General features: G+C 43.3%; 1 protein-coding gene across 2 annotated transcripts in view; it reads left to right on the top strand.

Moving 5' to 3' along the window:
* Positions 1–27,645, top strand: part of KCNH1 (potassium voltage-gated channel subfamily H member 1) — a 1,587,102-nt gene that overhangs the window by 386,845 nt on the left and 1,172,612 nt on the right. For both annotated transcript variants that reach the window (XM_085612841.1, XM_085612840.1), the window contains exon 5: positions 689–807. In XM_085612841.1, the coding sequence (XP_085468967.1) occupies positions 689–807 (119 nt within the window). The remainder of the gene's footprint in view (positions 1–688; positions 808–27,645) is intronic.

Raw genomic sequence — 27,645 nt, 5'->3', positions numbered from 1 at the left:
AAAGCATGAAAAGATGGATGCAGGAGTGAAAGGATTTATGTAAGAAATGTAAAATAACATTGTATTGGTGGGCTAAAGAATGGCTGAATGATGAAAGGCTGGATGAATGGGTAAATGGATGTGTGGATGGATGGGTGAATTGATAAATGGAGAGTGAAATGATGGATGGATGGAAAAGAAGGGTATGCATGGATTGGAAAATGATGAATGAGTGGCTGGAAATGTGATTGGAAGGATTGAAGGATGGGTGGAAGAGTGATGATGGAAGGGTAGATAGACGGAATGATGAAGGAAAGAAGGATGATAAATGGATGGAAGGTGGGATGAAGCGACCACATATAGTGTGAGTAAGGCTGACTCGCTTCCCTCATCCCTGGGCATTGGAGATGCGGATCAAGTGGGGGTATTTTAATTTTTTAGCTACTCCTCTGAATTACTATACAGTATAAATGAGTGTTGTGGAGATGTACCGTAAAGTAGAACGTTGCTATGGCATTGATGATGTAGTAATATCACTTGTTTTCTCAGTTGTCTGACCAGTGTCATTAAATCTTTTGTTAGTTTGGGATTCCTAGTAGCAATGGCTTGCTTTTATCCTGATATTTAGTTGCTTTACAGTCTTCTTACAATGTTTTTGCTGATGTTGTTTGTATTTGACTAAATGTAGCATTTAATTCTATTTCCAAAGGCTGGGGAAAATTTGCACGGCTAACGAGAGCCCTTACAAGCAGCCGGGGAGTACTACAGCAGCTCGCGCCGACAGTCCATAAAGGAGAAAATGTGCATAAGCATTCCCGTCTCGCTGAGGTAATTTCTACATTTTTCTGTAAAGGAAAGCTTGTGGTACTGTAGTAGGTAAAAGCTCATGAAACTGTGAATTCTAAAGATTGTTGAATCCTTGGGGCCTTCCATTACTGTAGCATTGGACACCTTGTTCCCTGTGGGTATTCAGTTCCTGTTATGGGTTTGCCCAGCTAGTGTTCCTCACAACAGTTTATCTTGTTAGGAGGTGAAGACTGACTGGTTTATATCTGGAGGAGGTACTGGTGGGTGAGATGGCTCCATGTTATTATCTTGGCACTTGGACTAACTGATTCGCTAAGGACTGCAGACTGGCTTGGAATCCCCATGACCAAAAGAAGTACTGTTTGGGGCAAATTGTTACAGGTGTTATGGGCTTGATGGTGGCATGTTCCTTCCCTGGACCTCAGGATACCTGAGGGGTCATCCAGTTTGAGAGGAGGATGAACACCTATGTCTTCTAGCCATTCTGCATTCCCTGTGTATTGTGTGTGCCCCACCAAATGTCTTTAACTGGACTGAAAGGGAGAATTTCCTGCTAACGAGGATCCATAATGGAGCATGGAGCATGCTGAATCAGAGTTTTATTCGCACAGCTCTGTCTCTCCACGTCCAGCGGTATACTGCTTCTTCATTATGTGACTGTGCAGGAATGTTTCCTCGTGGACCAGTAGAATGCATGGCATGGTTTTGTCACTGACACATGGCGATGGGTCTAGTGAGGGGTAGCACAGATGATTATTTTTCACAAAGCTGACCTGTGTGCCAGGGGCAGTGCATTCGGTCTAAGGCTAGGAACCAGTCTTACTATTTTTATCTGGAGAGCTTGTTTCCAATGTTCTTGATTGGTGAGGGAGCAGTAATTTGCTCCTCGCGATGGCTGTGTTTAGATCACTGTGCAGTGTGACTTGTCATAAACGTTTGCAATAATCACTATCACAAAGACATTTGCACCTCATGTCTGGAATAAAATTTGCTCCCTTACAGTCATGATGGCGACAACTGTTTGCAACAACACAGATATTTGTTTTTTAAAGAATGGTATATCTACTACATCGTTAGTTTATGATACATCAGTGCTTAATATGAGCCAGTGGATTCAGGTGCTCGGCACCAGCACTTAATTGTCAACGCCGGGACTTATGACAGTTTGCCACATGGTGGCGCTGTATAGCTGATTTAGAGATGAGGACAACAATAGTTGTTGATTCGTTCAGTAAATAGTAACAATGACCAGTACCCACAGCCCTGCCGTTCTTATAGCATTGGGACATGGAATAGTCTGAATTGTCCCACTTGGAGGGTGATGATTAGTGAGTTGTGTTGGGCTATCACTGTCGGCTCTGACAGGGGCTATAGGTGTCACAAGCTGCAGTTGCCTCCTGGCGAGGACCCGATACTTATTTATTTTACAAACTAAGGGGCATATTTGCAAGGCGGCGATAAAAATGATCGCCGCTTTTTGATAATTTTATCGCCAAATTAGCAAGGTCACGCTAACGCGTGAAACCTTGCATTAGTGCACCTATTCTTAACGCCCAGCTTTGCATCTCTAATGAGTTGCAAAGTGGGCGTTCCTGACCTGACCTGACAGGAGCGACATTTCTCCTATCATCAAGCCCCACGCTAAAAAGCATAGCGGCAGGAAAAGTAGCGATAACCCCTGTTATCGCTACTTTCCTTACGCCTGCTTCAGGACTGACTTAGCCATGATATCCTATGGAAGGTGGATATCATGGCTAAGCTTGTGAGTCCCTATCAACAAGCTAACGCCACATTTCGTGAGATTATCGCTGGGTTTCCAGCGATAATCTCAAGTAAGGCAGTTAGTGCTAGGATTTTTATCGCTTTTGAGATAAGCGTTGCTAATAGCACGCTTTCTCAGCGATAAAAATCCACGCTAGCTGGCGATAATTATCCTCACGCTAAGAGCGCTGAGCGATAATTATCGCCGACCCTTGCTGATATGCCCCTAAGCACTGTAGATGCATCGGTTGACCACCGCTGAAGCAGCCATAGAATACAAGTACAAAGAGAGAAAACGATGCCCTGCAGAAAGGGCCTAAGGCTCTCTCTTTGTGCTTGCAGTGCGGGAGTGTTCTATATTCTGATAATACTTTGCCTGATTTACAAAAACATTGTTAACTTGAGGGTTCATAAACTCGAGTTCAAACACAGACATGAGAGCCGTCACTATGGAAAGCAAAGGGAGAGCAGATAGGAACGCTGAAGTATGGGACCACCAGTTAATGGAACCCTGAGATGAAGTTACAACTGATGCACAATTGCTTTTGTCAACTTTTGGAATTCAACGTCTCCCCTTAATAATGCAAAGACACTGGGCTACTGTAATTCACCCGAACCAGAGCTCTGGCAGTGCAATCGTTTCCTCTTTTAGCCCTCGTTTCTGCATTATGTTTCCTAGACATATGATATTTTGACGTGTGTGCAGATGGGGAAAGTGAACCAGTCCTTGGCTCCTCCTGTTCTTCCATAAATCTGAATGTATTTTGTTTTTAAATCGGAGTATTGAATAATTCGGTAAGTCAGCTGTAAATACCCACAAAAGTTTGTCGCAGCTGCTCGAAGTTCAAATGCGAGTGGGAACTGGAAGGAGATATTTATTCCTCGTACACACAGAAGAGTAACGTTTGCCAGGCAGCGTATGTGGGTGCACCAGCCTGTGGAGCTGTGTTCAAAAAACATAACCTCAGCTTTATGAATACATTGGAATATTGTACACTTTTCAAAACCTAAATATGCATAGACGTTTTGCGCATCTGCCTAATGTTCAAATCTGACATTGAATCTTGAAGGATATGTCTCCCCCACACACATCTAAAAAGGCAATGACCCTGTTGGACGTGGCCCTTTTCTGCAGGGCCATCCCAGAACTTTTTGCCTTGCACCGGTATTTTTTTTTTTTTACTTTGTTTATTTGCATTTTCAAGTATACAATACAGACAATAACTGTTGTGAAGTACATATATTACATATTAACGACGTTATTTTGGCATTTTGTGCATGTCATCACCACTGGGCTCTCACATGTCCATCCTTTAATGCTGCGGTATCCTTAGACTTATTGTACCGCCCATTTTGTAACCATTGCTCAGTGTTAAAGCATTTGCCCATAGCTCATCTCTCATTCCTATATGTCATGTCATTAAGCCAGTCCTTGAATTTGGGGGCCTGCCTCTTTCCCATCGGCATGCTACCCTACGTTTTGCCATTAGGAGTCCTAACGCGACCAGTCGTTTAATTTGTCCTTCAATCCTGTTTGTGTAGCCTAGTAATCCCATCTCTGGAGTCAAGTCAACTTGCATTTCTGCCATTTCATTCAGTGCCTTTCCCACTTCCCCCCAATAGTTGGCTATGGCACCACATGGCCAAGCCAGATGCATGAAGTCAGCACCTATGATCCTTAATCTGCCACTCGCTGTGATTCTCTCTGTTTGCTGGCAGCAATATAACCATGTGTCATCTCTTACAGGATATCCCAGTTCCAGCTCCCAACCTATTTTTGCCTTCAGAGGATTGTGCGTTCCCTTCCCTATGGTCGATTTATAGATGGGTGACTCTGCGTGGGGTGACCCGCCCTGTAATAGCCGATGTAGTGGTAACAGTGTGGGAGGTTCTTCTGGGAATCCCGGCGGGACAGCGTTGACATTTTGCCTAGGTCGAATATAAAGGAAGCGATCCATTGTTGTAGGAGTATTTTCCCCAAAGAATATGTCCCTCGTTTAAATTCCACTTTTTCGTACATGACTCCCCACGTATCCATACCATATTTTAAAAGCATACGCCTGCATATTCCTTCCTGTGTATCTGGTAGGGCCTGTTGATTCATTAGTGGGAGTAACAGGAAGTATATCATAGGAGTTTGTGATTTCTTTGCAATGTTTCGCCATGCAGAATTGGTGCATGCCACTGTTGAATATTTCCCTCCTGCTGCCTTATCGTCTGATCCCAGAAACCCAGCCAGAGAGATGGGCGACATATAACCCTGCTCCACCGTTAGGAGTGTCATAAACGGCGGAGGCTTAAACCAGTAAGCAGCATATTGGCCTGCGCACTAAGATAATATAGTTTGGGATCTGGTGCTTCAAAGCCCCCGTGTGCAAAGGGAAAAGTAAGTTTGCTTCATTTAAGTCGCCGCTGTTTCCCTCCCCATGCTAGTCTAATTAATTGACTTTTAAGTCTTATAAAGAAGGGTCGGCCTGGTGAATAAGGGATATTTATAAATAAATATAAAAATGTAGGCAGTATGACCATCGTCATTAGTGCAATTCGGCCAGCCAGCGATAGTGGCATGGCAATCCACCTAGTGATGGCCTCTTCTACTGAGTTCAGTATCCTACTATAATTAGCTCTCATTGGTTCTTCCCTGTCTTTAACGATATTGATCCCCAAATATCGGAGCTCAGTGTCGCACCATTGTAGAGGATACTCCAGTGGAGTATTCGGGGTGTTCTGGGTGAGCGGGAAGATCTGCAATTTCCCCCAATTTATTGTTATACCCAGGTATACGCCAAATTTGTTGATTTCGCAGATTATTTCATTCAATCCTGTTTCTGGGTCTCGTACATATAGCGTGATGTCATCCGCATACAACTAGACTAGTACTGGTCTCGTTGGGTCGTCCAGTGCATGTGTTTTGTGATGTTGCCGGAGCATGGCTGCTAGGGGCTCCATTGCTATTGCAAACAGCAGAGGTGATAGGGGACACCCCTGCCTCGTAACGCAGGAGTGTGGAACCCATTCACTAGCAACGTGGCTCTTGGCTTATGATATAGTAGCTTCACCCACGCCAAATATCCTGGCAGGAACCCCATGTGTGTCAAGACTGAAAGTAGATACTCCCATTCGAGAGAATTTAATGCTTTCGTGGCATCTACAAAGACTGCCACTGCTTTTTTTGTCTTGATCAATGTTATGGGAGGTGGATCTGCCTGGCACGAACCCTGCTTGGTCTGGGCGGATCAAATTCTCCATCAACAGACTTAGTCGATTGGCTAAACTTTTGGCGTCGCAATTAATAAGGGATAATGGTCTATATGAATCTGTGCAGTCTGGTGGTTTGCCTAGCTTCAAGAGTGAAACTATAAGGGCTTCTTGCATGGATTGCCCAGCCTCTTCATACATTTGTTTCAGAAATGGCGCCAAAATATCTATGTACGTTTTATAAAATTCGATCGTGAGACCATCAGGTCCCGGAACCTTCCCATTACCCATTTGCATTATGGCTACTCTCATTTCCTCTTTTTCTAGATCAGCTGCAAGAAATTTTCAATGCCCGTTACTGAGCCAGGCCAGTTCAATCATCTCGAGAGACACTCCTTTTTCTGCTTGCTTGGAGTTTTGCGATGTGTATAGTGTTTTATAGTGAAGACAGTAAATACCTAGGCAATTGACTGGTCAAACAAGGACCTATTACAATTCATTGATATATGAAGTGACTTAGTGTACTAAACATTTAGATTAAAATATACATTTTATTCTTATAAATTCATAATATAAACATTCTGATACAAAATGCTGCGACATATTACATTTGACAACATATTAACAAATATATATAGTACATATATTTTTTGAATACGATACACAAGTTTCAAACATACAAACATATAAAAATAAATTCATTGTTGCTTATTGGAGAAACGTGGCTAGATGTTTGGGCAAGTTCTTATTTTTTGTCATAAGAACTTGTCCAAACATCTAGCCACGTTAAATGTTTGTATGTTGTATGTTTGAAATTTGTGTATCGTATTCAACTTTTTTTTTGTATGTATTATTATATTTGTTAATATGTTGTCAAATGTAATATGTCGCAACATTTTGGATCAGAATGTTTTTATTATGAAAGCACAAGAGCGCCGCCGGGAAGGAGCAGGTGAGCCCTGAGCCTTGCGAGGGCTCAAGACCGGCCCTATTGGGTGCTTCCAGGCAATTGAGCAGCTGCGCTGCATGGTTGCGGGCAGCTGCACCCTTAGGGGCCCATGGGAGACGGACACCGGGCTGTTTGGCCCCTCGGGGGGGGGGGGTCGCAAGGAGTCCGATTCACCCCAGACGTGGGTGAGTGTGCTGGAAGCCTAGGCAAGAGGGGGGAGCCCGGGAGAGATCTCCACCCCTGGTTGCAGCCAAGTTACTTTGCAGCAGCTGCCCTTCTGTGTGATCACGGGCAGCTGCCTTTAACTTGGGCGGGCATTGTGGTGTTTTGGGCAATCCAGTGTAAACCTAGACAGAGGCCCCCACACCTCACTAAGGAAGAGGAGTAGTGTTAATAATCCCCAAGTGGGAAGGAACCACAGTCCAGGTGCTCAGCGCACAGGCGCTGGAACTGCCGATTGGGGATGGAGGGGCCGGTACTTCAGTGTCCTACATGTGTTGGGGGCCGGTGGGCTCTCAGGGTTATTGTGCAGTTATGTTTATGCCTAATGTGGGCATAATGGATTTAACAGGTGTGCACCCTACTAATCTTTACTATGGTGCACTGCTGCTGATGTTATGCATAATGTATTATGCTCAGTGTGATCATACCAGTAGTTACTGGTGACCCCTACAGTAGGGTTTCTGCCTTATGTGTTGTGCTAAGTGCACTCTTACCAGTAGTTACTGTTTGTCCTAAATAAAAGTGATATGTTTTGACAGTGGCCCGATTGGCCTGGTGATTTATGCAAATACCTGTAAATACATGACAAGTGCCTGGTGGCACAGTGTATATCTGCGATATGTTCTAATTTGTTTTATGGATAATTCAAAGGCTATTTTTATATAACCTTGTGTGGAGTTTCTTTTGTGGTGTGCGTAGTGTGTCGCTGATGTGTGAGTGTGTTCTTCAAAGTGCAGGCAGGTTGGCGCCTGCACAGTGAAACACAGGCTGACTGCTTCAAAGCCGCTCCGTATTTCACTTCAATGCGCTGCCCCAGGGCAGCACGAGTTTGCTGCTGCCCTGGGGGCAGCGCATTCTAAATAATAGGGCGCGCTTTCTCTGTTTGCTACTGTGCACCTGTTTTAATGTGCCCCAGGCGCAAACAGGGAAATTGTGCCCTAATACATAATATGACTCCGGATGTGCTGTCCTCTTCAGTGATTAGCAGCTACCCATCTGCTAAGGAGGATTTGCTGACGGCACTGTCAGAGCACTGGTGATTGTATTAAGCAGGAGTTCACGTAAACGGAATATGTAGAGTTATGTTTGGCTGAACAAGGAGATACTGGTCGTTTAATGTCCTTCATGTCTAATAAATCAGCTTTTATGTCCCACAAAGCAATTAAAATTGCTCATGTATTAATAACCTTAAACACTAATATTACTATGAACTGTGTATTGGCGTCATTAAAGCGTTCTGGTCTAATGGTGATCAGAGGATGCAAAAAAAGAAAAAACTCAGAATCAGCAATCAAATAAAAAAATCAATAATTTAATACTGCCTAATGTCAACAAATCAACTATGCTGCAATAATTACCTTGGCGAGCATGCCGCAGCTCGCGCTTGCACAGAAAGGCAGGGCTGAACACCAAAGCACTCTGAACAGAGCAGCCGCAGACTAAGAAAGAACATATACTGAAGTCCACAGGAGAACCAGTGCCTAGGGTGCTGGTTTCCTGGCTAAGGAGCTTCCATGCCTGGAAGCGTGAACATCTCTGAAAGAGATGCATTCTCTCTATAGTTATAGAAAGCCTGTGCTGTTTCAGGATACATAACTTACATTGGAAACCTCTCAGTGCAGCATTTCTGCAGTACAGCTTGAATCGTACCAGGTACCATGATGGACACCTGCGCTAAAAGGTAGTGACCGCCACCTATGTCCACACTCCGGCCCTACTGATTCAACTTGGAAACAGCCTTTACACCGTGGCTCGATCTACACTGTGCCCTAACAGCGCGGTCTGAACCACGGATGCGTCTTCACAACACATTCCTTTACCACGCAAGTTGTTACAATGACTTCCCTTAATGAAAGCGTTGTTGGATTGATGTTGGACTTTAAGTCCTGCACTTTTCCTGCTGTTGCACTGACTGAAGTTGAAATAGTAAATGATACTATTTCAACTCTAGCGCTTTCTTTGTAACGACTTGCGTGGTAACAGAATGCGTTATAAAGATGCATTCGTTGCTTGCACCGTGTTATTAAGGCAGGCATGATTAATGCCTGCGTGATTCCGACATGCAGCCATTGGAACCAGTGGCTTCTGGACTGAGTGTGATTAAGCGTGAGATCTGTCACCCTATCTTGTTTGGTTCACAATACACCAACTCACTTACTGTCAAATCACAGAAGACCATCCTCAAGCCAGCTAAACAGATTTTGGTTTTCTTTTGGCCCTCTGTAGAGGTTTGTGGCATGAAAGTTGTCTGCAGTTCATTGGAGTGCGTAAGCCTGCCACATGACCATCAAGCTTTATTGTTTCAGTTTGTAGTGTCCGCGTACAGCATCAATATATCAAGTAACCTTCTGACCAGTATTTAATTTGTGATAGTGGTTGTGAACCTGCTCTCAGTTCTGGGGACTATGACTTATTTTTCATCATCAAGCTGTGATCTAAAGCACAGAGGAGCCGGAAAGAGAGAGAGAGAGAAGAAGGAAAACAGTAACAAAGAGAATAAGCAAAGTCAAACCCAATAGGTCTGGCATGGCAAGTAGGTGCAATGGTTATTTATTTATTTATTTATTACTACAGGTATATGCTGAACAGATAAAAATAAAATATGCCCCTGCCTAATATTAACAGTCACATGCTTCCAATAATGTTTATTTTACAAAAAGTGACCGTTTCATATAATTTTAATAGACCATTCTGGTAGCTCCCAAGCAGGTAGGTATTCCTAGAGACCCTGTTTTGTTTTAATGTACGTCAGAGGAAAACATTATCCTTATTGGCCAAAGAAAAGGTACTATTGGGTTTGAATCTTTGTAACTTGATGCCATCGTTTACAGACACAAGGATGACTGAGAACATTTAAAACGATGAATAATGGAAAGAAATAAGCATTGGCAAAATAACAAACAGTCCTACCAGCCCTGATACTGAAATGCACTTCTATTCAAGTGGATGTGCAGATATAACCAGACAAAATGGCATCACTCACAGTGAAAGAGAGGCAGTGGCTTAACTGGGCTGACCCATATACTGCATGCTGTGGTGGGTGGAAGCAACATGTGAATGACAGTTAAATAGACCAGTGGAGGAAGGGGGCTGACCCAAAGCCCCTCTATGTATATATGTATACATGCATGTATACATTTTTATATTTATGGTGTTTTTTGTTTACTTGAGGCTGGTGAGACAGCTAAGCTGTCTCTGGGACAGACCTTAAAAGCATGGATGGAACGGAACCTGCAAGAGTGTTAGAAGAAGTGTAAGGCGAGGGTGAATAAAAAGTCATGAGTTTGAATCAAAACTAGACAACCTTAGTATTCGTCACCCCCAGCATTCTGCGGCACCAGCATCAACCTCTTTACAAAAACATAAGGCCGTGCACTTAGTTAGTCTACAAGTTAGGCACTGCAACTACTCTTTTTTCTTGATTTTGCCGCCAGAAGAGGGTCTTGCCAGGAAGCACCCTCCTTCTGAACTCCTTGCATTGTAGGCGTGGCCATCAGTGTAACTCTCCTGGGAAGCCACTGCATATATCTGGTGATCCACAATATGTATCATGTGGTGAAAGGGTAGCCTGACTGATCTTTCTAATCACTTTCTTTTTAGCTGCTGGTATAAAAGTATAGGGAAGCATGATATAAAAGTATAGGGCAGCATCAGCTACACTCCAACAGTGGCAGCAACAAATAATAGACCCCTGGTCGTATCCCTCCACAGGGATAGCAAAGGTGTTTTCTGAAACATGTATGTTGATCAATGCATCCTTATAATTCTGACCCAAAGGCATAGATTGATTGGTGGGAATCAGCTGTGATAATATCTGTAAATGACCACTTGCTAGCATGAGGGCAAATACATCATTTGTTTAAAATAGGAACCTCTCAAGACATTTTCTGGTTGCAAGCCTATTTGAATTAAGGTAACAGCTCCCCCTTGCTCCACACACTATGTAAGAGAGTCCCATCACAGCAGTGAGGTATCAGAAGTGTTCAGGATGCATACAGGCTGTTCTCTGCAGTGCTATTACACACATTGCTGGTAGGAAATGAGACATTGCTCTCCCTGCAAAGGCCTCTCGAGACTTTGCAACATTCACACCGACTGCCTTGAAACTACAATATCTTAGGCCCCTTATGCCCTTCCTACACCGTGGAATGTACTACCCATGGCCGTGATGAGCAAAACAACTATGGATTTAGGCCCAGATCTCTGTACTGGTGGTGAGTGTTTGACTTTTTTCAGCATTCCGTCCATCAATTGTTCTTTTTGCCTTTGTCACACCAAGTGGGACGGTTATGCCCAGACGTTGGTCCCATGCTCGCCATGCCACTGGATTCAAGCTATCCTGGCTGATGAGGGTTGCTACCCCGAAACCGCTCCTAGGATGCATGTTTCTGGTCCAGAGACGACCTGGCTTGGCAGTTCAAGGGTACAAAGTACATGGGGAGCAGGTTCAAGACTGACTTGCATATGGCTATGTTCCAACTGGGGTGGCGTGCTAGCAAAAAAGTGATGGATTTATTCCCAGAGCTCTGTACTGGGAGTGAGTGTTTAACATTGTTCAGCATTTCATCCATCAATTGTTCTTCTTGCATTTGCCTGCCCATGGCACAAACCAGTAGCTAAAAGCTTTAATTGAAAGAAATCCGAACCTTATTAGCTCTAAGTCACTTACCCAGGAAACCATATGTAGAAACGTACTCCGCCTTAATGACCCACGTACGTAATTTGTGGTACAGACCAGCACAGCACCCTGGGACATTATCATGAGGGGGTGAAAGATTTCACCTGCACCCTAGTAGCCGCCATTCAGCAAATGGGCAGTTGGGCGATCCTCCCCCCCACCCACTCTGCCCCATTACACAGTCATCCCTTTAAGTGGTCCGGCACTCATGGAGGGTGATTCATTAAAAGACAAGGGGTAGTGCAATGAACATCACACATCCTTTGACCTCTGAATGGTGTCATGGGTCCCATACCTCTTAGCCATCTTCCTGTTTTGTTGTTGAGAGGCAACAGGAAGGGCAAGAATTGGAAACTACATAAACAAATGGTGCTCTTACAGTGCTGCCTACTTTCTTTCGTCCTTACATCTGCATTCATGGCACCGGTGACCCTTGAGACCAGAGGTAGCAAGGGCAAGACCAGGAGTACCAAGGAGCGAGCAAGCCATGGGCAGTGGCCACTATCCCTGGTGGCACCTAATAATTGCCTATGACAGCACGTGCAGCAAGCACCTAATATAGGGACATTGTCAAACATCTATCCCAGGTCTCACTGAATCACTCACTTGCCATGAGACTGACTGCAAGGGTTTCCAGTGATTTAGTCGACGCTTAATTTATGGAAACAAAAAGTCAGGGGTCCAGAGAGTTGGTTTGGAAACTGATTCTGAAAGCTGCGGTGTCTGCATACTCCATTTTGATTCCACCTCACGCTTCTTTCTTCACCCCCCTACACTTCTGACTCTTTATCCCACTCTTGCAGGTTCCATTTGTCTCCCTTTTCTTATCTCTTTCTTCCTCCTCCTTTGTCCCTTCTCTGCCTTTCTCTTGCTTCAGGGGAAAGTCTGATCATGGAAGAGGAAGTTGTGGTCCCCAAAAATGAGTGCCAGTGCCCACTGCCTGCAAAACAAGCGTTTACAATGCAAAAGGTCTCGCATTTGCTAGAGTTTGAGCTATTGGCATTGTAAATGACAATGCCTTTTATTTATGTGTTTTGAAAAACTGGAAGCTTTGCGTAAACACGTACTCTGTCATTGCAAATGAGAAGCTTTACTTTGCTTCTGGTAAGCAAGGACTATAAGTACAAAGTGCATGAGCTTTAGCCTACTAATAACTATAAACAATCACTCTCTCTTCAAACTGACATTCTGCGTTAAAAAAACTCCAATAAATGTTTAATGAATAAGTAAAGCCTTAGTCAGAACAACCTCCTTTATCTATCCACTGCCTCCAAACGAAGACTAATGACAAAATGAGTGCACTCAGTTACAAGTAACTTATTGATTTTTTAGGACTCAATTATGATCAGACACTTTGCTTTAAACTTACTCTTTTCTAATTTTCCACACCACACAATGCTTTCTGCTTGGATACAATCTTAACCCTAAATCACTCACTACTGCATGAAGCTTGTGCAAAACTCTAGAGAGATGAAGACTGGTCACACTAACTGCTAGGTCCATTTTATATGAATATAGTCTGGCAAGGGGCTGCTGCAAACCTTCATAATAACTTTTTTAGACAAATGTGTGTAATACAGTTCAGTTAAGTTACCAGGTAAAATGCCCCAAAAAAAGTCAGGAACAAAAAGTTCCATAGTACAGTGCCAAAATACTTAGGGGCAGATCTACAAGAAAGTGCAGCAGTGTGGCACTGCAAGCCGTTTGCCTGCGCCACGCTGCGGCACTTCCGAAGCACAGGGATGCAACATATTTACAAGAATATGTCGCATCTCTGTGCTTCCCCCTGCGCTGGTGCAAAAACTGCAGCCATGCGCTGGCGCAGGGACCCTTGCACCATGGTGCAAGGATGCCTGCATCGTAGGGAGATTGTTTTTGTGCAGGAAGGGGCACCTTCCTGCACAAAAACAATCACTACAGGCATTTTCTTCTTTCAATGCGTGCTGTAGAATGCAGCACGCATTGAAAGAGGATAAAACGAGGAGAAATGAAAACATTTATCCTTGTTGCATCTCCCTACGCCACCTCTAAGGTGGCGTAGGGAGATGCAACAAGGATAAATGTGGCGTAGCATTCAGACGCATCTCAAGATTTACGGTTTCTTGTAAATTTGGAAATGTGTCTCATTCCATGGGTGTTGCGTGGGAACACCCACAGCAACACCCATGGAACGCCCCTTCAACGCAAAGTGCTGCGTGTGAAGGGGCCGTATTTACAAGGAGATGAAAAGTCCTCTCCTTGTAAATATGGAGGTCCCCCCTGCGCCACCAGTACGTCACGAAAAGTGACGTACTGGTGGCGCAGGAGGCTTGTAAATCTGGCCCACAACGTCTATAACCTACAGTAAAATGATACGCTGAACACATGAAAGATGGCAGAGGCCAAGGGTTTTAGTATGAGTAAATGTTTGGTTTACTCTGCAGCCAGTGGTTTTGGGGGAAGGCCTTATGGCCGTCTGCTCAGGGCTGAGAAACTGGCTGTTGTTGGGAGGCGTGCTATTTGTTGTAAAGATGAAAACAACTGCACATCCATTGGTACAGCGAGCAAGTTGTAAAGCAAACTCATTTTACTGCAAGGAAAATTAAAAAAGAATGCTAGTGTTAAGGTTGTTAGCACTTTTGTGTTAGGCCGTGTATACAATACAGCAGCTTTTCCACATACTTTTCTAAATATGATGTATTTTTTTGTCATGTTGTCACTGAATTATCACTGGTGTGACGTGCACTCCTGCAAACCGGCAACACAGGGCTTTCGCTTCGTTGCCAAACATGAAAATAAGCCAGAGGCAAGTGCATTTGCGTGTCATCGATAGCCACGAAAGCATACAATGTCCCACTCTACACATCAAGGGTCTCCACAAGTTTTGAACTGTGTGGTGTTACTGGAGAAGGCAATGTTACCTTTCACATAACGTGTTTCTGCCCGGCCAGGGTGTGGCATCAATTTTGTTTCTGTGCAAATGAAAAAAGGCTCTACATCAGAGGGTGTGGGAAAAGCATGGCCACTGAAAGGGGAAAACCATGCTTTGGGGCAAGAAACACTGCTGTCTGGTACATTGCCATCTGGAACTGTCTACTTAAGGCCAGCGAAAAAACGTGACCGTCTGGAGCACGTCGTGTCCCTTTGGGCATCAGATGAACCCTTGTTGTTTCACAAAAGCCCAGGATAAACCTACAGACAATAGCTCCCAACACATGCGCATGTACATCATATGTGTTAGTACAAGTTTGAACTGGTAGCGACTAAGACACAAATAGCTACACTTCCACCATGTAAACCGTCACTGTTGTAATAATGGGGGCAATGACATATCTCTGAAGGCTTGAATGAGTCATCTGTTTTAGAACAGAATCCACGACCATAAAATTCCCAAACGTGCTGCCAAAATCATGGCCCTGTTGTTATGCGATGGACAGGCAGAAAATGTCTTGAACCAAGATTTCAGCAGGTCTTGGGATGTTATCATTGATAACAAACTCAGCCCCTCGCATCACTTGGGGGGTGGGTGCGGGTGGGGGAATGTCTCTCAGCCCGTGCTCATCTGTAAGGCCCTTGATTCTCAGATCCCTGCTCCCACCATCTCATTCTGTGGGGATGCGCCGACATTCTGGTTACGCCACAGGAATATCTCTCCAGCGCCTAGAAAATGAGTCAAAAAGTAGGAACCCAGCACTCGGACCCGTGTTCACACGGAGTGAACTGAAACTTGCAAACCGCTGAGCTGCTGTAGACGAACTAATACATTTGTCCCATTACAGAAGTTAATTTTTTAGCAGCAAAGCAGTGAGAGGTGCCGTCGTCGTTTTACAATTTTGTGCTGCTGTTTCTATGGGAAATTATTTTATTGTGAATTCGAACATTAAAACGTGCGCTCGGTAAATGTGCGAGGAAACTGCATTTTAAAGCAGCGTATTTCGCTTGGTTTAGGACAAACAGAAATGCAACGAAGCTACATTACATGCATGCAAAAGAACAAGATAACTAAATTCCGGTAATGTTTTTGAAATGTAATGCAGCGTCCATTTCTGGTGTGCAGTGCCATAAATCAAGCAATGAAAAGTGTATTGAAGGGCGACCGGCACTGAAGCAGCATATAGTGTGTGCAGGAGGGCCGCGCCAGAACTAAATTCCGTCAATGTGTTGAAAAATGTCACGCAGCGTCCATTTCGAGCACGCAGTGGCATAAACCGCAGAAAGTAGACATTGCATTACAAACAAGCGGCTGCCATTGACCCGGCTGCTTCGAAAGTGAAAGTGGGCACGGCCCGCTGAATGTAATCAAAGCATGTCGTCTTGCCTAATGTACGAGAAACTCAATAAAGAAAATAGTACACATACCGTGCAACAACCAAGTAAAGGGGCCAGTAGCCATGGGAGCTTACAAATGAAGACATGGCCGTAGTAAGGAGGGACTAACAAGCCGATTACTGAATCAGAAGCCAGCATTTAAGAAGGACAAAGACACAAGCCGATGAAAAATATGGGCGGGGGAGTGGGAGGTGTTTCTCTTCCATACTCTAATACAGCAGATCGCCAGAGCAGTTCTTGTGCACTGGCTCGACCAAAAAGGCACAAACTGAGCGCAAGCTTTAGCCACACACACCTGGGCCTGTCCGCGCAGGGGGGTCCAGTGCACAACCCTAAGATGTCTTGTTGGTGGAATCTGATCACGGGAAGAAGGCGTCTTAAAATTCCAGTAAATGTAACAAGATGTGATGTAAACTACGATGGTTTGAAGTCAGTAAATGAAGATACTTATGATCTGTCGGAATTAATGAAGCATATGTCAAGATAAGGAGGCAGCAGCCTGCACCCTATGGAAGCATCACATGGCCTTTCATGTATGATGTGTCTGTAGGCGATGACTGTGGGATGCTGCTTGGCGTGGTTGTGTATTACTTTGTGAAATGTGCATGTTTTTCATGTACTTTGACAACTTTATAGGTGAGTTAAAGTGTATATTTCTATAACGGCAGGATGATCCGAACGAGGACTCGAAGCACTTTACACAGTAGATGTTGAAACGGTGTGAACTTGGCATCTGCTAATATACAATAATTCAAAGTATAGTTTCACTACTGCTCTTCGGCTTTTCTGGCCAAGAATAGTCTGGGAGCAGTGACAAGTGTTCCAGCCCTTCACATTTACACTTGTCCTCAGTTGTAAGAACAGGCTTCATGAAAAGTGACAGGCTCTATTAGAGTTGATTTTTTGTGTTACTCTGGCAAGTCTGATGAAAAAGCTCCCTGGCAGGATGCCCGGTGGTATCATTACATGCTCAAGGAAACCTGTAAAAACTGTTCATTCACTGCTGGTGCTACTGAAAGGAATTGGAAATGACTGCAGTGACTGCATGGAAGGCAGATAATAATTTGTTTGTTCTTTGGCTACACGTGTATTTCTTCAGTACTCTCATCATTACTAGCCTTACTTTATTTCCTTTCTTCCGAAGTTCTAAATTATCAACTTTTTGTCCTCTTTTTGTCTCTTATACCACCATTCCTAACCTTCTGTTCTTGATTTTGTCTTATATTCTTATTTTTCCATTCAACAACTTTACTGCTTTCGTGCAAGCCCTTTTTTCTTTCACTCCTAACCTTTTTCCTTTCACACCTACCCCCTTTCCATCATGGCCTTCTTCTCAAACACCATCCTCTCTGTTTCATTCTGCTTTTGACTTTTTACCTTCTCTTTCACTGGTTTAATTTTTTCCATTTTATTTCCTTGCTCCTTGTTATTTCCTTTGTTTTTATCTCTCTTCTTTTTTCCTTCTCCTTGCTTCTATTTTTTCTCCCTCCTTTTCTTTTCTTTTCTTTACTAATCTTATCTGTTCTTTTTTTTCTTGTATTTCATTTATCTGCTCTTAAACTCTATACCCCATCCCTTTAATCAGATGGCTTTTATCCTTGAACTGTTCACATTTAGAGAACTACTTTTTTCTTTTTCATTCTGCACTCCATGAAAGTATTCCTTTGTCATACTCCTATAGCCTAACAACACCTGATCTCCAGTAGCACATCTATTAATACTGCCAACCAATGCATGAATTCACATACCCCCCCAATTAAAGATTACACCTAACTCTTATTAACTTAATCTACCTCATAGACACTGGACAAATTGCATGGAATAGTTGTGTCACATGGTCAGGATAGGCCTGGTTAGAAATGCTGCCGTATTGCATACTCACGTTTCTTAAGTTGCCTTCTCTTTTACACATAGAAACTTCTGACATACATTTGCGTGCATGATCATGCAGGAGAAAATTCTCTGAATCTGCATTACTTACATTTCCACTTCGTAGGCACACTGTCACGATACCTTCAACATTCAGTACAAGGGATAAAGTTCACTGCGCAGATGTTATTTATGTTATTGTCCAGTAGGCGACAATGCTTTCCAACTAGAGTAAACAATTGCGGCCTGGCTGGGGTTGCGACATGCCACGTGGGTTCTGTTGTTATATATACAGAACCAGTTCCTTGTTTATGCAGAGGAGCACTCAGCTGACACTGCAGGGTTACCACATGTCGGAATTCCAACTCAGCTAATTCCTGCGTACCAACACAAGGGATGTCCAGCTCTACACCAAGACAGGCAGCCTGATGACACATAGCCACAGGTAACGGGGAGTTTGTCCACCCTGGCCGGGATTTGACAAATCACCAACCCTAGGCAAAACTAGGTTAGGGAGTGCTAGCTAGAAGTTCAACTAAAACAGTACTTACATGCCGGCATATATTCACTGTCTTAGCACAATGGTGGAAATGTTCATCCTTTTAACTGTTCTTTTGATGCAAATTACGCAAATCTGTTTCATTCTACTAATTATTACAGCACACGTATTTAATACAAGAATCACAATGCTTCAATAAATATTGAAATGCCTTGCTGAGTATTTCTTCTGTATTTCTTTGGGTATGCATGAGAGTCCAAACAAGAAGGTTCTAGATCTGTTATCATGATTTCCTTGGAGGATCAGAGTTGTCATGTTTTAAGGTTGCACACACATTTGTTGCCCTGTAATGTTAGGGGTACAGATGGTGCATAGTGGTTAGCAGGTACATAGGCCAACATATCCTGAGGATATGCACAGAACAGTCTGGCAAAATTCTGACCTGTATGTTGTCTGACAAATGCAGAGTTTTACTGAGGGAGGTGCAAGCTGTACTACAGTTGCAAGACTAATCCCTATAACCAAAAATAAGCAAAAACAACCACACTAAGTTAGGGTTCCAGAGCTACAATGTCTTATCAGGGGTAGCATATATTGTATACATAACCCAAAATAAAACTATTATCATAAGTTAGCAGTCAGATGATTGTAGTTCATAAGGCTGCATAATGATCCTTGTAGGAAACTGAGTCATTGGTTGAGGGGGGTGAAGCCCTACTCAAGCAGCTACGACAATTCCTGTCAGAGGTAAACGTGAAACGCAAGCAAATTTCAAATAAATCTATGATTAAATCTCTGGTAGCTTGGCACTAAAGCAGTCAGAATTAACTTTGAGGCAATGTGTAAAGTATTTCTGCAACACTTCAAACCGTAATAAAGTGACAACACAATGCAAGAAAATCTCACACCAACTCAGAAAAATAAAGCAAGTATTAATGAATTATTCAATACCAAAACAATACAAATCCAACTAATAGAACCGATGATATGCAGTTTCAAAGATTTAAGTGAAAATTGTGCCTAGAAGCAAAAAGTACCAACTGTGGTTATCAGGTCGTGCCGGAACGGGGCAAAGTCACAAGTTCAGGCCGACCATGAGACAGCGAGGACCGGATACAGGGACCAAATTAGGCCTGCTGAACAAAATACCTTAAATCTGGGGTGTAGAGTTTTGCAAGATCCCACATGGGGAAATGGGGAAAGCGTCGCACAGCAGCGGTTTCGATGGGCTGCGATACGAGGTCCTGTGTTGAAGCGTAATGCCGTGGTGATTCCAGGGAGCTGTGGGGCAGCAATGCGAGATCCTGCTTTGAGCATGTGTCGTACAGTGGAGGGTCTGATGAGTTGCTGCTATGCGAAGTGCTGCATCGAAGAGGAATTGCACAATGGTGGTTCTGAGGACCTGCAGGTCCTGTAATGGGGATGTGTCACGTAGCAGCGTTTCTAATGTGGAGCTGTAAGGTAATAGGTTGAGCTGCATCTGTTCTGCTTGTACAACAGCTGGCCTGGCAGAGCACCTTCAGGCCCACTTCCAAGGGTCCAGGACTGGGTTGGCACCCCTTGGGGGGCAAGACTCACAGCAGACAGAGTTCAGGTACTGGGTTCAAGGTGGTTGGAGCCTTTACTGTCTGACGCCCTGATCAGGTGGCTAGCAAACTAGCCCTTAGAGTCATTCTGGTGGTCCTGGCTTCAAGATGCAGGTCCAGTCCTTTTGACTCAGGCAGCAGGGCAGCAGAGCAGAAGGACAGCAGAGTAGCAGTCCTTCTTGCTGCACAGCAGTCCTTCTGAGTCTCACCTAGGTCCAGATATGTTCCCAAGATTTGGGTTTGAGGTTCCAACAATTATACCTGATGAAGTAGGAGAAAGTTCTAGAGGTTTCCAACCCCAGAGGTGTTTGGGAGATTCCTGCCTCCCAACCCTGGACCCAGCTTGTCTGGGGGCACAAAAGGCTCATGTCAAACCCTTTGTGAGTACACTGAGGCAGAGAATTTGTGATGTGCAAGTGTGGTAGGTGACAGCTCTGCCCTCCATCAAGTCAGAGATGGCCTATCCTGTGTCTCACGGTCTGGGAGTAATACACAAAGACCAACTGCCAGATACACATAGTCATGTGACCCAGGATAGAGGCTGCAGGCACCAAATGGTTAGGACAAGAGAACGCCAACTTTCTAAATGTACATTTTCAGAATTGTGTCTTAAAATCTGACTTCATCAATGAAGAGGGTCTTAAGGTATAATTCTTTAGACACCAAACTCGAACTTCCTACCTGCTCCCAACTGAAAGTTATCTCTTATTAAATGTAATTAGGTAACACAGTGTTGTCCTATGGGATAGGTAGGCCTTGCAATAATAAAAAATTGATTTAAGAGTTTTTTTACCACTAAGACATGTAAAAGTTAATAGTACATGTCTAACTTTTTACACACACTGCACCCTGCCCTATGGGTTGTTTCGGTCCTACCCTAGAGGTGACATATATGTATTAAAAAGAAAGGGATTGGGCCTGGCAAAAGGTTTTCTTTACCAAGTTGAAATTGCAGTTTAGCAAGGCACACACAGTTTGCATTTGCAGGCCTGAGACATGTCTACAAGGCTACTTAAGTGAGTGGCACAATCAGTGCTGCAGGGCCACTAGTAGAATTTAATTTACAGTTCCTGCGCACATGTAGTACTACTTTACTAGGGACTTACAAGTACATTAACTGTGCCAATTGGATGAAAGCTGTTGTTACTATGTTTTAGGAAGAGAGCATATGCTCTCTAGCACTGGTTAGAAGTGGTAAAGTCCGCGTCCTAAGAACAGCAAAAACGAAGTGAGCAAAAACAAGAGGATTGAAGGTGAAAAATTGGGGAAAACCACCCCAGGATGTCCGGTCCAACAATCCCCTTTTACTGATTGACTCTCTTACACTCACATAAGACAACATTGCTGAGGGTCACATCCATCACCCAGTACTGTACCTGTCCTTAACAATAAACCATCCATTATCATCTAATTAGGCATGGAATAATTTAAGACCTGCCACAAGCAGCAGGCCAAAGGAGGACTTTTATTTAGCTTACCATTGTATGTCCCAACTAGGTATATATCATATATGGGATGATATTAACAAAGTCCATCCGAGCAGATCTCTCCACCATATCTTCCTTTAACCTATGCTTGCCTAAGACCATAAACGTTAAATTAAATATCTCAAAGTAGAGAACCCAGTGCCATAACCAGCTAAGTAGACTATGAACATAAGAAATGCAATAAAGGGACTTGCAAAGCTGCTCAAAGCTGCCAGCCATAAACCATAACTATAACCATAACCATAAACACTAGGCCTACCTCTCACACTCCTTCATCCATCTCACTCAAGTAGTCCTCACACATGCCACAGAGAAGCTTCTCACACAGGATCAAAACAAAGACAACACACTTCCAATCACACAGCCCGCACTGTGTAGCATTTTTACCCATGTAGACAAGTGCTTCAACACCCCACATAGTGGTAGTAAATGCTCTATTAATGTTGCAATGCAATACAATAGAATATAATTAAAACAGTCTTTTACCTCTACCAACTATGTCAATTTCAGTGGCATACAAGATAATCACTATTCTTAACCCTTTAAGGCAACTAATTATAGCTTTACTTTTTGTGCTCATTTATTAAATGCAAGAAAACAGGTGATAGACTTTTCTATTACTGTTCTTTTAAGTACTTTAGCTTCTCATATAGAATGTTGTTGACAGCAAATCAATAAATAAGAACTCTTTTACTTCAAATCGAAGTTGCACATTCATGGCAGGTCCTTTCTGAAATTGCAGGCGTAATTTGGAATAATTCCAGAGTTTAGAATAATTCCCAATGCATGCTCCACCTAGACATATAGGATCCGATTCAGAAAGGTAAATTTAGACCAGAAGTCTAACTTAGACCAAAAGTCTAACTTTACATATTTTTGGTATTTACAAAGTTACGTTACTATTAGTAACTTTACTACTAGTGAGCTTGCTAGTAGTAGCTTCCCTTTGTGAATACCAAAAAGTAATAACGTTAGACTTAAGTCTACTACTTTTTGATATTCACAAAAGCAAGTTGCTACTAGTAATGTAACTACTGGTAAACTTACTACTAGTAAAATTACTAGTAGTAAAGTTACTAGTTGTAACTTACCTTTGTGAATACTGAAAAGTAGTAGAGTTAGACTTATGGTCTAAGTTAGACCTTTGGTCTAACTTTACCTTTGTGAATCGTGCCCTTAATGTTTATTAGTGGCTTTGTGCAGAAATAATTTATATTTTTAAATTATTTTAAGATAATGCTGTTGTCTTTTTGAATGTAGCCATTTGAAAAAAATCAGGCTTTACTTTTTACATAATATTTGCTCTGTCGAATACACAGTTTTTAATAGCCCCCATACTTTCCAGTGCTAATTAAACCAAGAACCTGCTTCTTGGGAAATTGTGACAGCAACATTCATATTGAATTAAAAAGATATGGTTAAAATAAAACACGAATAAAAAACACTTCTATTGGTTAGTATGCTATAGACAAGGTTAAGAAAAATAAACTATGTTGATTTACACTGTAGTTATTCCCTGAGACAATTCTTTCGGTTTTGTGATCTTTTAAAAATATTTTAATGGAGCAGTAAGATCCATTTGTAGGACTTGGTGATCGCAATTAAATACTGTTCTAACTGGGAAAAGAGGAAGTGATATTTGGGAATCTGATATTTTGTGATTACTTGGGCAAGATGCTGCCAGAAGAGGAAAATTTGAGAGTTGTATATATTCGTATTGCTAACATGAATGCCACCCACACTAAAAGGGACTTTCGAAAGTACCATATCTCTGGGGATATGGGAACCTGAAGAATACAGTAAGACCAGCAGAGAAATGTGTTAGAAGCACATAGCTCAGAGCACAAACTCTTTTTAGATCTCACCTGAGACAGCGAGCATGCGCTTAAGTCGATCTATTGTTTGCAACAACAAAAAACCTTGAAGGGGCTTTTAACTTACCCATTACTTACCCTTGGTCGGTGTCATTGTCACTCTTATTTTCTCCCTTTTCATTGGTGAGCATGTGTCTGTGCATGTCGGCTTCACTTCACCTCCTTGTTTTCTATTCCTTTCCTGGAGCATTGACGAAGTACCGATTGATTTATTGATTAGTGTTCTGCCACTCTGCTTGTTCTTGGATTGTGGTACTTATTTATGTGAGTGTGTATTTCTTTTCAATGTTCTTTTTACATGTTTTATGCCCGCTATCTTATTTCTTTGCTGCTTTTATACATTGTTTTTGGGTTAAAGTCTTGGGCCCGCTGCATCCCTCAATCAGTGTTTGCTTTCCAGATTTTTCAAAACTTCACTTTCCATTAAGATGCTTTTTTTTGGTCAGTCTTTTACAACCTGCATTACAAAACAATTTATAAAATTTTAATGCAGTTACATATGGCAGCATTCACTAAGGGTATGCTTTGTTTATGACTTGTACTAATTTTGCTCGTATTCAGAGTAATGCCAACCTTCCTACCCGATTTGAGAAAACCAAAATAAGTTACATGTTTCCAAATTGGACCAACTGGTAATATTGGTGCTTTCCTAAATTCATGTGTATCCTTGTTGTAAGAAGTTCATAGGTTGTAAGCCTCAATAACAGCCATACCATACTCATACCATAATATATTATACAATATTAGGCCATGACTTACCACATCATACCATACTATACAATAACAGACCATAACATACTATATTGTACAATAACATACCATGCCATAACATACATGCAATGTTTTACTACACCGGGACATACCATAACACAATACAATGACAGACCATACTATATTAGCCATACTATCAACTAACAGACCATACCATAAAAGGGCAGGTGATACCGTACCATACTATACTGTTCAATAACAAGTCATACAATATCTACTATCCAATCAAGTCAGCCTCACCTCTCTTTACTCCTCTCCATTCCTGACCCCTCAAGTCACCTTCACCTCCCTTTACCCTCTACCCATCACTAAGCCCTCAAGTCACCTTCATCTCCTTTTACTTCTTGCCACCCCTGAACCCTTGTCAACTCACCTTTATTTACCTCTGCCTTCCCCTGAGCCCTTAAGTCACCCTCATTTCCCTTTACCTCTACCCACCCCAGAGCCCTCAAGTCACCCTCACTTCCTTTTACCTACCCTTCATATCACCCTCACCCCCCTTTACTCCTTGCAACCCCTGAACCCTCAAGTATGCTCACCTTCTTTTACCTCTGTCCACCCATGAGCCCTTAAGTCACCCTCACCTCCCTTTCCCTCTACCTCTACCCACCCCTGAGCACTCAAGTCACCCTCACATCCCTTTACCTCTACCCACCCCTGAGCCCTCAAGTCACCCTCACCTTCTTTTACCTACCCTTCATATCACCCTCACCTCCCTTTACTCCTTTCAACCCCTGAACCCTCAAGTCTACTCATCTTCCTTTACCTCTGCCCACCCATGAGCCCTTAAGTCACCCTCACCTCCCTTTACCTCTACCTCTACCCACCCCTGAGCCCTCAAGTCACCCTCACCTCCCTTTACCTCTACCCACCCTGAGCCCTCAAGTCACCCTTGCATCCCTTTACCTCTACCCACCCCTGAGCCCTCGTCATCCTCACATCCCTTTACCTCTACCCACCCCTGAGCCCTCAAGTCACCCTCACCTCCTTTTACCTCTACCTTCCACTGAGCTCTCAAGTCACCGTCACCTCTCTTTACCTCTACTCACCGAGCCCTCAAGTCACATCCACCTCTGTTTACTTCTACCCACTCATGAACCCTGAATTCACCAAACCTTTATTTAACTCTACCCACCCTGAACCCTCAAGTGACCCTCACATCCTTTTACCTCTATCCAACCAGAGCCCTAAAGTCACCCTCACCCACCTTTACCTCTTCCCACAACTGAGCCTCCAAGTCAACCTCACCTCCCTTTACCTTCACTCACCCGAGCCCTCAATTCACCCTCACCTCCCTTTACCTCTTCCTACTCCTGAGCCTTCAAGTCACCATCACCTCCCTTTACTTCTACCCACCCCTGAACCATCAAGTCAACCTCACTTAGCTTTACATCTTCCTACCACAAACCCTCAAGTCACCCTCACCTTCTTTTATCTATATCCATCCTGAACTGCAAATCACACTCATCTCCTTTTACCTCTACCCATGCAGAATCCTCAAGTCACCCTCACCTCCCTTTACCTCTACCCACCCCTTAACCCTCAAGTCATCCTCACCTCCAACCTCCCACATTTTTGCTTGCCCTTCCCCCACACTCCTCTTGCCGTGCTGCTTGTCCGGTTTCCCCTTCCCCAGTTGTTGCTTGTCTCGCCCACCATCCCACTGCTTCCCTCTTCATTGTCCTGTCAGAAAAAAAGTACCCAAAAGTCATGCCAAAGAGTATCAAGGTGCAACAAAGATGCAAACATCACTGCACTACCTCTATAAATGGCCTTTTTGGTGCTGTCTTAATGCGGGACCAAAATGATTTGGATAATGATTTTATTTTGTGCATGCAGAGAATAAATAATCTCTTACTAATAAAACTGATCACTGCCCCTCACGGTCAGCACTGACCGGATCATAGTGCCTTACTATCTTCCAGCTATGCTATACAGCAGCTGATCTGAGGTACAACATGGCTAAAAGAAATTGACAAAGCCAATAGCTCTCCAATAGACGAGACCTTTTGACTTTGCAAATGCTTGTTCTAAATGCCACAGGAAGAGCACATTTTTGCTAACCCTAGTTAGCATTGATAAGTGTTGCGTGGTGTACCTCGTCCTTAAGTGAAAAATCTGAATAAATTACAAGTTTGCTTCTGCTTTATGGAATTCCAACTCAGGAGTGCAAGTTTCCAACTCTGCAGAACTTGACTAGAGCAATCCTCTAGCAATTACACATGCACACCTTTTGCGGCTCCTTGGCCTCTACCTTCAACTGTCACTCACTAGTAAGTTGGAGTGCCCTAAAATCTATAGCCACAGAAGGAATGTGGGTCCTGTTGGGACTATTTCATGGCTCCACATTCTGCTTAGGCGACAGAAGGTGCCTATGTCCCTCTAAACTATTTTTTTTTTACTCAGTCATTTTGAGCCCATGGCCACGTCACAATAATCATTCTTTAAACCACTGCCACCAGAGATACTTGGGGCCACATGCACAAACCTTTTTGCCGGTCTCAAACGGGCGGATTCACAGAGTCAGCCTGTTTGCGAAAGCAAAAAGGCTTTTTGGCATGAACAAAGCCCAAATAGTGATTCAGTAACTTGTTAACAAACCGCAATTTGGATTTTGCGATTCGGTATTAGAAAGGGGCATGTTAAGAGCGTCCCTTCCTAATAGTGACTAGCTGTGCCATGTGCGAATGTTTTCCGACCACAATGAGGTTGCAAAATATTGGTTTTTTACCCATTCGCAAAGAAGGAAGGAAGGGGTCGCCAGGGGACCCCTTCCCCTTTGTGAATGCATGCGAAAAAAGTTTTTAGGAGCAGCCAGTGGCACCCCGGACCACTGCCTACTCTTAAACAAGCATTGTCATAGCCAGTAGGTCTCGCCTTTGGGACCTTATAAGTGTTTAGCCATGCAACAGTTGCATAACTAAATACTTATAAGGTCCCAAAAGCGAGACCTATTGGCTATGCCAAGCGGCCTTGCGGCCGCGAAAGTGAAAGTTAAAGTGATCGCGATAACGATCAAACATCAAAGCAGCCGTGCGGCCGTGAAAGTGAAAGTACTTGCGGTCAAGCGCAGCGCGCGCGCCCGCGCACATGCGCCCGCGCGCATGCGCTGGGTCAGGCGAGACCTAAAAATGAAGCTGAAACGTTTCATTTTTCTTTTTAAAACTCATCCCATTTTCCATTAAGGAAAATGGACTGCATTTTAAAAAAGCAAAAATGTTGCTTTATTTAAAAGCAAACACAGACATGGTGGTCTGCTGTCCCCTGCAGGCCACCATCACTGAGTTTTTAGCGATGCCCAACTGGTCACAAATTGCGACCTACCTCATGAATATTAATGAGTTACGTGTATTTGTGACCTACTGGGAATCGCAAATGAAACTCAATAGAGTTTCGTAAATTTGAAATTGTGATTTCCTAATTGCGATTCACATGGAGTCACAATTCGGAACTCACAATTTCTAACGTACGTACATGTATTTCCTAATTACCTAAGAAACGCCCAAGTACAACACTTAATTATACCCCCAGGCTTTGTCCCAAATGCTGGACTGGTCTGCATTTCCAGATGTGTACTTTCATCCTGGTACTGCTAAAAAGATCCATAGACATTTTTCTGACTTTTCAGTAGATTTGCATTGGGTCTCATTGTCCATT

The sequence above is a fragment of the Triturus cristatus genome, chromosome 6 (assembly GCF_964204655.1).
Source record: "Triturus cristatus chromosome 6, aTriCri1.1, whole genome shotgun sequence".
In the NCBI taxonomy this organism is placed as follows: domain Eukaryota; kingdom Metazoa; phylum Chordata; class Amphibia; order Caudata; family Salamandridae; genus Triturus; species Triturus cristatus.
Note: the sequence above shows the minus strand (reverse complement) of the source record. Positions and strands in the feature narration are given on the sequence as shown.